Raw genomic sequence first — 13,985 nt, forward strand, 5'->3', positions numbered from 1 at the left:
TTTTGCAAATACAGGGAAGAGGATGAAGTAGGTTAGCTTTCTACAACTGAACACATATCTCTGTTTCATTATAGAATCCCAGGTAGTTTAGCATTGACTGGGAATGCTAATTATGAATGGTGATAGGATTTGAATTGGAGTACTACTGAATAATCTCAGGACCATACTTTTCAGAAAATTATTTCCTGTTAAAACATGGGATCATATTCAGCAGGTCTACCTTCTACTACAGGCTTTTGTTTCAACAGTGGAAGAACCTAAGTATCTCTGAAAAACTAATCTGAGGTTGTAAGTAAGGAAAGCTGCCTAAAACCTGATGGGAAGTGCCTGACTCAGGAATTTAAAGGGAATTTAGGCTAGCTGAAGATGGCCCTAATTATATTACCTACATCATGCTAGTCTATAGTGAAAACCATAATATTTAATAACCTTATAGATTGTATTGTGTTTATTTTGGATTTCATTTTCCATGTTCTGTACTTTCTGATATATCTTATCCCACAGCTCCAAATCTGCCAGCAAGAAGCCATTGCAATAAATAGTTGAACATTTAACAAATGTAATGAAAATATGTATAGCATGTGTCTTAATTTCCATGATTTATTTTTAAGATACTGTGTTTAAAAGATGGTGTCCTCATCCCGGATGTGTGATTGCTTTCCTTAATCACAAGCAAACTTTCTATTTCACAGCATAACAGCAGACCTCATCACTTGAGAATATTTCTTACCCTGTTTCTTTACACTGAAAGGCCAAGCTAGTTTGCTGTCCCTAAAGTTTTTTTATGTGTGTTTTCACTCAGTTGTAATTTTTCAGTCTTCAGCACGTTGCTTGTAGTATAACCAAATGCTGTATTTTAATTATGAGAAGCTGTTTGTTTCTGTCTTTTGTTTTACATAGAATGTTTTACATATAATGTGCACAGTATTGTAACACATTTTAAAGATAAGAAATAAATTAACTTATATCTCTCCATTTTAGGAAAGTCAGAGTCCAGATGTTGCCATGGATTACCTATTATTCTTCAGTAATTCCCTTTTCAGCTGTAGTGAATTATAAATGCTTGTGATGATCTTGGAAAATTTTTTTGCTGAATATCAGGATGAAGCAAAACACAAACACCACGTTGTCTTTTAACTTGCAATGATTTCCAGGAAATTGTACACCAGCAGTGGAAGCTACTCTCTGTTAGACCTTTTAAGAGCAGTGAAGCACTAGAGTCAACTTCCTGCAGAAGTTGTAGAGTCTTTGGTATTAAGCCTTGAAGAGCAGCTTAGGAGAATGACAGCAGTACAATTTGTTAGGATTCTAATATACATTAATTGATATCTCAAGACTGTAATTTTGAGATTCTTGACTCAGGTCTTAATATTGCAAACATATCATAGCACCTCAGTTAGAATCAAGTATTCCTCAACAATTCATCCCGCGGAAACCTCGGATAGATGCCTGAGCTTTACATCATGATCTAAGGGTTGCATTAATCATCTTATCAGCTGGTTTCAGTGCACTCTACAGTCTCAATTCCTCTGGCAACTTATCTTGGGATTGCAGTTGAACACGCCATTGTTACACTGAGAATGAGGCTATAAGAATTAGAACAAGATTTAGTTTATCCTCCCCCATTTTTAAACAAAACCTTTTGCCACTGACTACAGAAGGCCTGTCAGCATAGATATTCCTGGACTCAAAGAAAGCCTTCTTCTCTAATAGCTATTTAAATGATCGACTGGAAAAAAATTAATATTATACCATAGACATCTTACTCAAAGCAGTACTTCCAGAAGAAGTCCCAAAACCACAGGCTGTTGGGATTCCACCTGAAATCTGTTATCAGATATGTCGTGGGCTGGTTCATTAACCTAAATCCCACCCTCCATAGCTAATAGCTTCTGAACCCTATTTCATATTAACCATCACCTGAGGCAGTTCCACTGGCTCCCACCAAGCTTGGTATTGTGGTTCTCTCATGGTGGTTTGGGCTGTGAGTGTTCACCTCTGCTTTCACCTTTGTCTCTCCATCCTGGGAGGTTTAGAATCATAGAATCAATAAGGTTGGAAGAGACCTCAAAGATCATCAAGTCGAACCTGTCATCCAAGACCTCATGACTCCTTTTTGGAAACTGTTTAGCATAGTGATTTGCAGGGCTTAGACACAGGACAGGCATAAGGGCTCAGTGTTGACACTGTTAACATGACTGGCAGTTCAACAAGTGAATTTCAAGGGAACAGGATTAAGTGAATACAACAGCTGCAGCTTGGAAAACTAGGCTAGACTGTGTGATAGGTTTGCTATATGATACAGGCAAACACAAATGAGTAGTAAACAGCTGGAGTATAAAAACATAATTACATTGTATTTCACTCTTCTATTGCCTTACATATTGAATTACCATTCTCTTAATTTTCCAGCCTGTTTGTTGATTTAGGAGGGCTCTTTGGATGACTGCTCATCACACTGATGCAGAGCAAAGAGTTATGAATTTCTGACTTGCTGGAAATGGATTGCAGATTGTGTGTGTGTTTTCATATGTATAGAATGAAACTGGTTCAGCTTTATTTCAGCAAGTACCAATCAGGGTCTGGAATTGTAACATCATGAGATACAGTTGAATGTTGCCTGAGTAAGACCAAAAGGTTCAGGGCTTTGCTACCCATCTGGTGAATGTACCATCTGCAGTGCTATTGTTACTGATCTGTGTATAATAAGTCATGCTAAAGGCCACTGTGCCACAAAACAGTATATATTTGTAGTAAATGAATTTTCCTTTTGTTGGCTAGAATTGCTTTTATCCATCTATTTCTGAGGTATTTGAGATATTAAATTTATCATGTATATAGACGTGACAGTCCTAAGCACATACATAGGAATTTCTCACAGAACAGTCAAGGATTTCTGATTTTTCATAGCATTTAAACAGCTGAGTAGCAATGAATATTATTAGTATGCTACATTTTTCTACCTTTTTTAGCCATTTGCTTGCATTATTTTAGGTGTAAAATTAAAACCCCTAGTTGTTACTAAATTTAGTGTTCATTTCTTGAAGAGGTTTTAGTGGTAATTATGGGAGCAATAATAAAAATAATGCAACTTTATTCTCTCCCTCACAAAAAAATATTGCATTATATTGATGTTATTTCAGGTAGACAGTTCTTCAGCCTTCTGGTTTAAGCTTTGCTGAGTGAATTTAAACTGGCAGTTTTGTGAGCTGCTCAATACAAACATGCTGCAAATGTTAGTTCTTAGAGAAAAGAATAATTCTACCTCATCTATCTTGAAAGATGATGCATACACAAAATCTCATGATACATGTTTAATACTCATCTCACTATGGAAAACAATGTATCTATCTTCTAAGTTTGTTGATGTAGATCCCTAAATATGGTTGAAAACCTGCCATTATAAGCAGCAAGCAACTAATTCCTTACCAGCTTCACTGAGGTCAGTGAAAAGATTGAGATAACGTGCCGTGTTTCTATTATCATGAAGCAAATGTTTCTGGAGAATGTTTGTCTTAAAAGTGAAATCAAGGTTGGTGATCACTCTATTAGGCTGATGATAGCAAAGGTGCTGTGTGAGAAATGTTGTTTAAAAAAAATGTTAAGCTCAACTGGCAATAATTTCAAATGCAAATAAATATCACTATAAATATTCTAATTCTACAGTGATATATCAAGGAGTAATTAACCCAGGAGAACCCTTCATCTTGTCGGAAAATAATCAGGTTTATAATGAGCATACCCTGGACATTCCATTTCATTCCCTTCCTCTCTTTCCACATGCAAACGCATTTTCTGCATGCAGTGTGTGTATTTTTTTGCTTTTTTATATTAAACTAGCTAGCAACTCATGGCATACAATGTCTGTGTCAATGTCATGAGCAAAGAAGGCCAAATTAATCAAGAATGAATATTTAATATCAGTGTTTAAAAGGTCTTAGACGTATTTCTGCTACGCCACTGGGCAGACAGCTGTCCATACTTATAAAGGATTTATTTAATGACTGTGGCTACCTTTGAGCACAACACAGCCACTTCCAGGAAATATAAATTTGCATCTCAAAACACAGGTCTCGGTTAGTTTGTAGAATTATTGAAAGAAGAGAAATATCACAAAGTCATTTGCTGTGCTTAAAAGGCATTCATTATTACAGATTAGCCTTTGGATACAAGTTAGTGCTCAGAATGATAATCCCTGCTTGATCTTAATTCACAGAATATAAGGATGAAATCTTAATCCAGTTGAAATCAATGCAAACCTTTTATTTACAAGCATACTGTTTTACTCCATTTCCTCTAGAACTTATTTTTAGTTCAGGCCTGATGAAGCTCAGAGAAGTTGGCTCTTTCTGTAGATATATGTTCACTTATAACCTAGCCCAAATCCACAATATTGACAGTGCAGTTTTAAAATTACACAGATGCCCAGAAACCAGTCTGTAGTATATTATGCATCCAAATTGACTATTTCAAACCTAAAACATGTTAAGAGGCTAGATAATGTTCCTGTAGATTTTGAAGCGTTAAGGTATTTTTCTTAAAAGGCTACAACAGGTAAAAAGCTCAGTGTTTTTATATACCTAAACATACATATATATTGGTGTTTTATAGAGTTAAAATGTTTACATAAAGGTAAGGGCTCCTACAAAGTAAATGCCATGCTATACATGATACAAATGCAGATATGTGTCAGAGTGCATACTTTAGAGCACAGGTATGTAATTAGTCTGTACTTGATTATTTTGCCTTACAGAGTTTCAACATATATATATATATATGCTTCAGTGTTACGTGTGTGCCTTTTTTCCCTGGTGGAAAATACTATGTGTGTGTATATATATATATGTGCGTTAGCTTCCTTGAAGCTACGTTTGGAAACTTTCACCGTAAATATCAGTTGCATAATTTGGTTCCAACCTATACTTTGGACTAATTACAGGTTTTACAGTTACTTGTACATATTAATATAGCTTCTAAATATTAATGATAATTTTGAAGTGGAACTGGATCCCTACCATTTACTTTCCATGTGCTTCTACTCCTACGTATTTTACACAACTAAGGATTAAAACATCATCTTGACATAATTGTTAGCATAATTTCACTCAACATTTTCTCTCTACTTTTGTGTTTGCCATTAAATTGTTACTTCTCTTTCTCTTTCTCCCTTAGTTTCACAATAAGGATTTTTGAATGTATATTGTCATCTAAGGTAAGCTTTCATATGACCCTTGCATATGAAGCTTATGTCCGTTTACAGGTCATACAACGTCTGCCTCGTATGGCATGATTTTCATTATTTCACTTAATGAAAATGTTTTTAAACATTAGTAGCATGATAGTTTTAATGCATATAAATCTAGGTTTCTTTTAAAAATAATTGTTTGCTACATTCTCTTAGTAGGACATCCCACTACCTTCTAATAGTGCACGTTTCAATGGAATTTTACAGTGCATGAGTTGGCATGATTAATTAGCATGAATAAAATGCAAGGAAATGCATTAAAAGAGCATTTTGCCTTTGCAGTCAGTTATTTTCATATAGGAATATATCTCTACAGAAATGTTTATTCCACAGATAATTTAATTTAAAAATTAATGATTCATTTCACAACTTGCACTACATGAGTTGAAAAGAATGCCAAAAAGCATGCTTCTTTTGGTCTGTATTGTGCATCTACCTAAGGTCGGAGCCAGCAGTTCTGCAACAATGACAATGTTAAATGAGACAGCACAGTCTCATAATCACTAGTAACTAATAGCATTTTAGTTGGATACTCCTTGAGCTAATAAAGGTTATAACTTCCTAAAATCTGTACTCAGGATAAATGCTGTATGTAAGTATCAGCTCAGTTGCATTTAGCTGAAGCACTCAGTGACAGCAGTATCTTCATCCTGCCAATGTACTTTTGCTTTAAAGCTTTTGGTGTGTTCCAGAAAAGGATCCGAAGGTAAGTGCAGTTATTAGTAGGTGGTTTTGCATCTTGCAGAACAGAACAGTTATGCTGATTTGTATGAGCAATAGTAATGGTATGTAGCTTTCTTACAACAAATGCCACCCTTCACCTTGAGAAAGGGCAGACTAATGATTTTAGCAAAATATTTATCTTTTCCCCACTCTTCCTTCCAAATGTGATTTGATTTCAGTGAAATTCACAGAAATACCCACGTGTTTGGCTTTCATGCCACCTTTTTTCAATGGCTTGAAAATTCATTAGTCATTTGGATTATTTGTACTATATTACTGCTACTACATCAGTGGGATCTGGGGTGCCCTGGCTGGGGCAAACCTTGGGGTGTTAGACACTACATAAATGTCTTTCTGGGCACTGAAAGAAATAATTGTCTTAGATCGCTAAAATTAGTAAGTGTTCTTTAAAACCTTTTGCCACATCCCTTTTTCCAGAACACCAAAAAAACACTGAGTACTTCCAATGGCTTTCTTACAAGCCCAGGTTTCTGTTATAGCATTGATTTAAAATAGGTTTGGTTCAATTTTTTATTCACAGTACCTAAACCACAGTCATAAACCACATAGCGTTAAAAGTCTGTGAATGGTACTTCTGAAACCTAGGCAGTAAATATTGACTCCAACCATCATAAAACCAGGAGAGAAAAAAACCCAACCAAACAAACTAAAAACAAACAAAAAGTTAGTTTCACAGAGACAGGAAACAAAGTTTTGGCAGGGCTAGAGGAAACATTAGGTACAAAAGGCCCCTGTTTGTCAGTGGGGCTTGCATACACCAAGGCTCACCGCTGCAGCTAAGGAGGATGCTAGCAGAAATAGTAGACCAAGTCTTCCCCATGGACTGGTGCAGGAGCTCCCACAGCTTTGAGATCACATACTAGTAGCTTCAAGCCCTAGCAAAACTTCAGAGCTTTTAGGGACTAAGCACTTCAATCCAAGGCGATTGCATTTAGTCTTTTATTTAAAAATCTAATCCAAAATGATTCTCTAGACTTCCCCAGCAGATGACTTTTGACTTTCATCACCTCTCTGTAGAGTCTAAAGGCACCTGTAACTAAAATCCTTTTTTTCCCACATCATTCTTTTACATATGTCATCTCACCTGTTATTTTTAAGCAACTTGGTAAATATTTTGCTATATATAAACCATTGTAAGACCCAACACTAGAGTAGTTGAATGTCTGTGCATGTTTTCCACAATTCATCACAGTCAGGTGTTTTCTACATTGTTCCCTCTGGGCTGACTTCCATCTCTGAATATAGTCCACTCAGTCTGATGGAAATACAGGAGGGTTATTTGCCCTGAAGCTTATCAGACTATTGCATGGGGTGAGATAAATGATTGAATATATGATGTTCTAAACATGAAATTCACCCTGCACAAGAGGACAGAAAAGTTCTGTATGGTGAAGAGATTGCATAATGGTCAGTTCTCCTGCTGGACTTTTGAACAGGGATGAATTTTATCACATCTCAAAATGAAGTATGCAGCAGGGACTGACTAAATCTTTGTTGCCTATACCAGAAAATAAAGGCACAAAGCTGTTGCTCCATGGACCTTGAACCTGAAGATTGTCATATTCCTTGTTTTAGGTGGGCTCTCATTCTTCAGACTATTGATGGATGGAGTGCCTCCACATATCATTGATTCATATATGCGTGAAGTGCAGGCAGACAGAACGGAGGGGAAGTGAGAGTCCGTCACCAGTGTTTCCTCCCACACGCCGGAAATTGGTAGCAGAATTAACAGCATTTTAGCTCTTGCAATGACAGAACAGAAGTGTGGTTGGGGTTTTATTTTTTTTTCTCCTTTCTTCTTTTTCCCTTTTTTTCTTTTTGTTTGTTTTGTTTTGTTTCCTGTTTTTGTTTTGTTTTCCCTACCTGCTCTTTACTGAAAAGAAAGAATACGCATGGATTGCTTTTGTGGTTGAAATGAAACAAACTGAAGACAACACATGTTTTGTAATGTTCAGCTTTATTTTCTGTTTGAGATTGTGTTCTGGTTTTTAATGAGGAGAGAGGAGAAGCTGTGTAATAAACATGAGGCAGCAACCAGATTGTACTGAGGGGTACAAAGTATATCTTTCACAGACTGAAAGTACGTGGATTAGCCAGTAGCTGTGCAATAACACCCTTTGAATACATACCTCTTTGATAAGGTATCTGATTCACCTGAGAATTGTTTAACAGAGTATGATAATATTATAATACTTGTGTACTTAATGATCATTTAAGCTGAACATATCCTTTAGAAGTTTTGATTTCCTAAAAACAACCCATCAGTCTCTCAACTGAGCTGAAACGGTTCTATTTAATGTACAATAAATATGAAGTGTTTAAGATCTATCAAGTTCTTGTTTACTGTATTTGTAGGGCTTCTTTTTCCATCTCATCTTACCATATTTCTTGTTTAATTTCCACAAACAATAAAGCAGGAACCTGAGGCCACCACACTGAGGAAATACAGTATCAAGCACTCACCTAACCCAATGGGCTTACACTTCAAGACACAGAAAGTGAGTGAAGATACATGCTACAGACACATGCAATTTCATGTCTGTACGTTTTCAATATTTTAAATATTATAAATGCCAATCACAAACAGCTTTCATCATTCTGGATCCACCTACACCCTCAGCAATTCATGGAGCTCTTGTAGGTATCATAGCAGGAAAGGGACTTGGATCGTATCACAGTGAGTTTACTGTACAAGGCAAAAAAAACCTTTATATAGGGTTAAAAGGCTACATTACTTTTCCAACTTTAGCATCATTAACCTCCAAGTATTTCAGGAGTGGCCGTGATTGTGTGTAAGCCTCCAGGAAACTCTGAAGCATGTGAGATACAAGGTCACACGTAATTTGGCCAGGTTGTTGACTCCCTATTTCCCTGTCATTTATTTACCAGTTCTCACTCTGGCTGTATTGATGGGGTAGGTTATATGCTTACTGACTAATGATTGATTTCCAGTTATGGTTTATAAAGAGAAAGGCCTGCTTAGACCAGTAGTACATGACGAGATGGTTATGTGATGTTGGCGCACTTTCGAGCACCCAGCAGTCAGTAATTATGCAATAATAAAAGAGCGTATCACTAAAAACCACCCCTGCTGAACTGGTGTTTTTGCAGTTGAATTACCACTTATTTCAGTCTGGGGATCTGAATGCATTTTCTCACTTTGTTCTGTAAACCATACTCACTCTGAGATAGTTTTTCTTCTCTCTCTTTTCCATTTTCTGTGATTTCTTCTGTGTTGCAAATTGTGCAAAGAAGCAATTCTCTGTCCCCAGTAATCCTGGCCATCTCTCCACCTGTGTTTCACCCTGTTCTTGCCAAAATCAATTTTCTACTACACTTTCATTCACACCTACACACTAAAGAAGGCAATGCCTCTACTAAGAAGAAAATTTGTATAAAGGATTAATATTTTATCCTGTATTGCACCAGTGAATCCAGACTCCTTTCATCGGTTTTCAAGCACACAAGGCTGTGGGAGAGGGTCAGTTTGAATACAAACTGTGTAGGTTTAAGCATTTAAGCACATGGCCCTCATTTAAAATATTCTCAGTCTGTGGAGATATATTATAGTCAGCACCAAAAATAGTTACTGTGAGTTTGTGCCTTTCAATAAGCTAAAAAGGACACACACAGCCATCTGCATTTTGTATGCAAAGATCTTTACAGCTTCATGCTACCTGCCTCCTCAGTCTTAATATACTGTGTATAATAACCTGGAAGCCAGCATAAATCTCAGCTCCCTGCCAGTGGAATTAGCTACTCTAATGTCTGCCAGATGCCAGCAGTGTTAAAAGACAGGCTGAACTAAGCTACTTTGCACCATGAGTATGGTAAGCATTACGTTCGACTGCCCTTAATTCCTCCCCAAGTTTCATTGCCCAGCATTTGCCATTGGCTGTCCCTCAGGCTCGAGATCTGCCACGCCAATAGGAAGCACTGGGTATTGGGCCGTGGGTGGCATCAAGATGAGTGGGCATTAGTGTGCTATAAATTCATTCTCACACTAACTATGCTGACCAGCCATATATCTGGATTAAAAATTGAAAATTTCTTTGAGAGGAGTGACAAGGTAAGGTAGGAAAGGGATTCCTAGCAGATCTAAAGCAGGTTGCTGCACCTTACATAGAGAATAGCAAAATATAAACTTTTGATTCATGGTGATTTGCCTAATGGGATTCTCCAGCGATGGTGTTTGATAGTGTCATGGACTGAGGCTGGATTCAGGACCTGGTTTCAGGAACAGCCCAATTGCAATTGAAGGCAGAAGGGACAGAGTACTCCTCAGACACTGGCCATTGAAGAGGAGGGCTTAACCCTTGTGATTCCTAGGCTTTATATTGAGCATGACATACAAGGAATGAAATAGCTTGTTGGTCAAGTTTCAGTCACCTGTCCTGTCCACTCCACCCTTCAAGTGTGAACTTTTTACTTAAGACCCTTTCACTTATGGCACTCCAAGATTTAGCAGTGACCTTGTTTTCTATAGAAGCCAGTATAAGCAAGAGCTTTTCTGTGTACAAATCCTTAGTAGTAACTAGAAAGACTAAGCATTATCACTTCTGGAGACAGACACTATCTACAAAAACATGCTGTTAACTTCAGAAAGTGTAGTCACTTAGAACTAGCTGAAAAGTAAAATCACTGAACAGAGAGTTGGTTCTGTTCTGGCTCAAACCAGGACAGGTAAATGATGTGATCAAAACCACAGATTTAAGAAAGTGTGAATGAAATCTACAGTGAATACCAGCTTGGGAAAATAAAGACATACCAAACAACAAAAACTACAGGCAAAACAACCAGAGAGAACAGAAGCAACAGAATATAATGCTGTGGAACATACGACCCAATGCTCCCAAGAAGAAATTTTTCCAAAGTCAGTTCTCATGGAATTTCCAGGAAATTAGTGAGCCTGAAAGAGACCTAGGAGTAACAGAGGAGCAAATCAAACCTGGTCATGTGAGGTAAAGTAACAGCAAAACACAAAAGCTCTAGGAGAAGTGAAACTAGTAGTGCTTTTAGGGCTTATGGGTTTGTTCTCCAATTTCTCATGTGAAACGAGTTTAAGTCTTCAGCTAGTTGCATTTTCATATTATCTGTGTGCTGCATATACTCTCCACCAACCAGTATGTTCTGGGATTATGGGTCAGCAGCCCCTTTAATAAGGTTTTTCTTTTCTGCACACATTTATACATGTGGGTTTGGAAACTTGGCCTTGGTGTTCAGTTTGACTTTTATACAGGTCAAGGAAAGTTATTACTTGGAATAAGAAGACAGACCCAAGCACATAAGATACATGCACAGAGAAAGAAGAATCAAAGTCAACTGACAAAAGGGTTTTATTTTAAGGAACCTAGAGGAAAATATTTAGTCTTGTCTTGCTCTCCTTGCCCATGGAACGGTATCTGGCATATATAAAGGTTGTATAAATACAGATCCATCCTCAATTTGCTGTATGTGGAGCTTGACACAGGCATTGTAGCTACCCATTTGCATAGAAAGACCATGGCCAGTGACAGCCCATTTTTGCCTCATTGCAAACAGGCTCACAAATAAAGAAAGGAGAGAAGAAAAAACATATGCAAATCTCTTAAAGAATGTTTAAATTAAGATATGTTGTTTACAAGGAGGCCTCCACAGAGTCTCAGAAATAAAAAAAAAAATAATTAAAAAATTAAAATGTTTGTAAAAAATAAATAAAAAGAATAGTGCTGACTTTTAGAGAGCTTTGTGAAGGAAGGCTTACTCTATGAACTTCTTTTGTTGCATTTTGAGATTCTGGAGCAAAAGGCATTCTATTTTAAGCGCAGTGTACTTACTGCCACTTGACTGACAAGGAAAGCTGCTGCTTCGCTGAAGCACAGAGCATTTGCAAGAAAAATCCATCCTGAATATTGAGGACATGCTGGAAGTCTAAATGCACTGGCCTTAAAAGTCTATGCTCTTTTTCTCTCTGTTTTGTTGCTGAATAATTAAAACGAACCTTTCCCAAGCTCAGCAATAAATTCAGTAGGGAATCTATTTCTTCCTCTGCTCACGTGGCCATCACTTTTAACACCACATACTTTCCCCTCCACTTCTTTTCCCAGTTTGTTTTCTCTTCTTATCCCATTGGTATCACAAAGAGCTTGATTAATCTCCCCATAAGTACCAATACCACTACAATCATTGACAACAGCAATGCACAGCATATCAAAAGGACAGTGTTTTAGCTTCTCCCAAACCCAGTAATTCCATTGGGCTGGAGATCTGGGTAGTTGTGCATCTTAACTGTCACAATTTCCCCTTTGCTATTCTGCAGCTGACCATTATTGAATCTTTGTTAAGCTATATATTACCCGCTCCTTTACAAGCAGTTCGTAGCTTCTCTGTTTTGACCCCTAATCCCAACTGCCATATCACACTTTATTTAGTGATCTTTAAGTGAAATCAGCTGATGGATAGCATAGCACTTGGGACGCACAACGCCGATGGATTTTGAAATGGCCCTTTTGCACATGTCAAGCATTCATGACCTTTGCAGTAGAGATTAACTTTATCAAAGTGAATCAACTCAATCTGAATAACAGGAAATGACTCTGTCCAGGAAATTGTTGTGTCTGGGCAGAAAAATGCAGCTCCTGGCTCACAGCAGAGTAACTTTAAAAAATTACTCCTCATTCTAACATGCCATTAGATTATATAATGCTCACCTTTCCTTGGCCACATTCAGAAAACATGTGCCATCCTTAAGATTCAGCAACACATCTAAAATCCTTCACAAGACCAATTAAAGTGATTTTTACATGCCACCATTTCAGAAAAGGAGTATTTCTTGTGAGCGCCTCCTCTAAGAAGGTCATGGAGGTGACCAGGTGCCTCATAATGTGTAAGACTGCCAATCCTGTAATGTTACAAGGATAGACTTAAAAACTTTAAGGCTGAACAAGCCTATAATGAACTGGTTTGAAACCGGGATAACAAGAATGGAAGGCCCTTCAGGCTAAAGGACAAAATGACCTTGAAGGTTAAGATACCACAAACAAGACAGTAACTAAGAGCAGCATCTGAAGACAGCAAGATTCTATCAGCTTTTGCAGGTGCCTCATTATGGCTTCTTTACATAAATCAGAGACAGATTTGGACAAAGAGCAAGACATCAAGGTGTCCTCTACATAACCTGTGGTGATTTTAATACTAAAACTCTACACCTCTAGGAGAATTTGTATGTAAGTGTAAAACCATCTGAATTAACAGTATAATTAGGTAATTAATGGAGCATACATACAAAGATCAATGTGATGTAAAACCATACAACCACTATATATAATTTCTCTGTAATTTGTACTGCGTATTATTATTTGTACTGTATTTTATTATTGTATTGCAAAGCACTGTGCCATCGTTGTGCTAGCTTTGTGGCACTACCACCTGAAACCCATCTTTGCACAAACTTTAAATCAAGTACTCTGCTCTGTCTGCATGTTTGCCATTACACTCTTGGTGAACAACCTCTCTTTTGCGAGAATAGCTGGACAGCGGGTCTCCTCCAGGTGGTGGAGGACCTCTTCGTTGATACAGTGGGGATCACCTCCCTCCAAGCATGGCTGTAGTGTTCTGCTGCCAGCGGGGACTTCTTGCCAAGCCCTACCTTTATGCTTTGATCAAGGAAAACAGTTCCCCAACCACCTGTGTGCACCCCTAGTACGGCCCTCAGCTACATTACAAAACGAAAGAAATACAAATGAGTAAAGAAAATCACAGGAGCGAGGGGAATTCAACCCACCCTGCCCGCATCCAGAAGTGACGAGACGCGGAGGCACAGCCTCTCTACATCAGTGGCAGCAGGCAGGATGGGCGCTCCTGAAGCGCATCCTCCCGACGACCAGGGGCTTCCCCCGCCGCCGGAGGATCGCAGCCCTTCAGGGCGGGGCCGGGCTGGCGGGGCAGCCACAACCAAGGCAACCCGCCCAGAAACAGGGCCTCTTCTGCTGGGGAAGGAGGGAGCAGCGCAGGCAGC

At 38.1% G+C, this 13,985-nt stretch overlaps 1 protein-coding gene across 14 annotated transcripts in view; it reads left to right on the top strand.

Moving 5' to 3' along the window:
- Positions 1–8,317, top strand: part of MYBPC1 (myosin binding protein C1) — a 76,682-nt gene extending 68,365 nt beyond the window's left edge. For 7 of the 14 annotated variants that reach the window (XM_068142231.1, XM_068142236.1, XM_068142233.1 and 4 more), the window contains one exon: positions 7,565–8,317. In XM_068142231.1, the coding sequence (XP_067998332.1) occupies positions 7,565–7,665 (101 nt within the window). In that variant the 3' untranslated portion in view covers positions 7,666–8,317. Of the gene's footprint in view, positions 1–3,666; positions 3,726–5,172; positions 5,213–5,920; positions 5,952–7,564 lie in introns of all 14 variants that reach the window. The other 7 variants (XM_068142232.1, XM_068142237.1, XM_068142241.1 and 4 more) reach the window with 4 other exon arrangements.
- Positions 8,318–13,985: the final 5,668 nt, after the last annotated feature.

Source organism: Melanerpes formicivorus, unplaced genomic scaffold, assembly GCF_026170545.1.
Source record: "Melanerpes formicivorus ecotype bairdi unplaced genomic scaffold, bMelFor1.0.p_v2 SCAF_8, whole genome shotgun sequence".
NCBI lineage: Eukaryota > Metazoa > Chordata > Aves > Piciformes > Picidae > Melanerpes > Melanerpes formicivorus.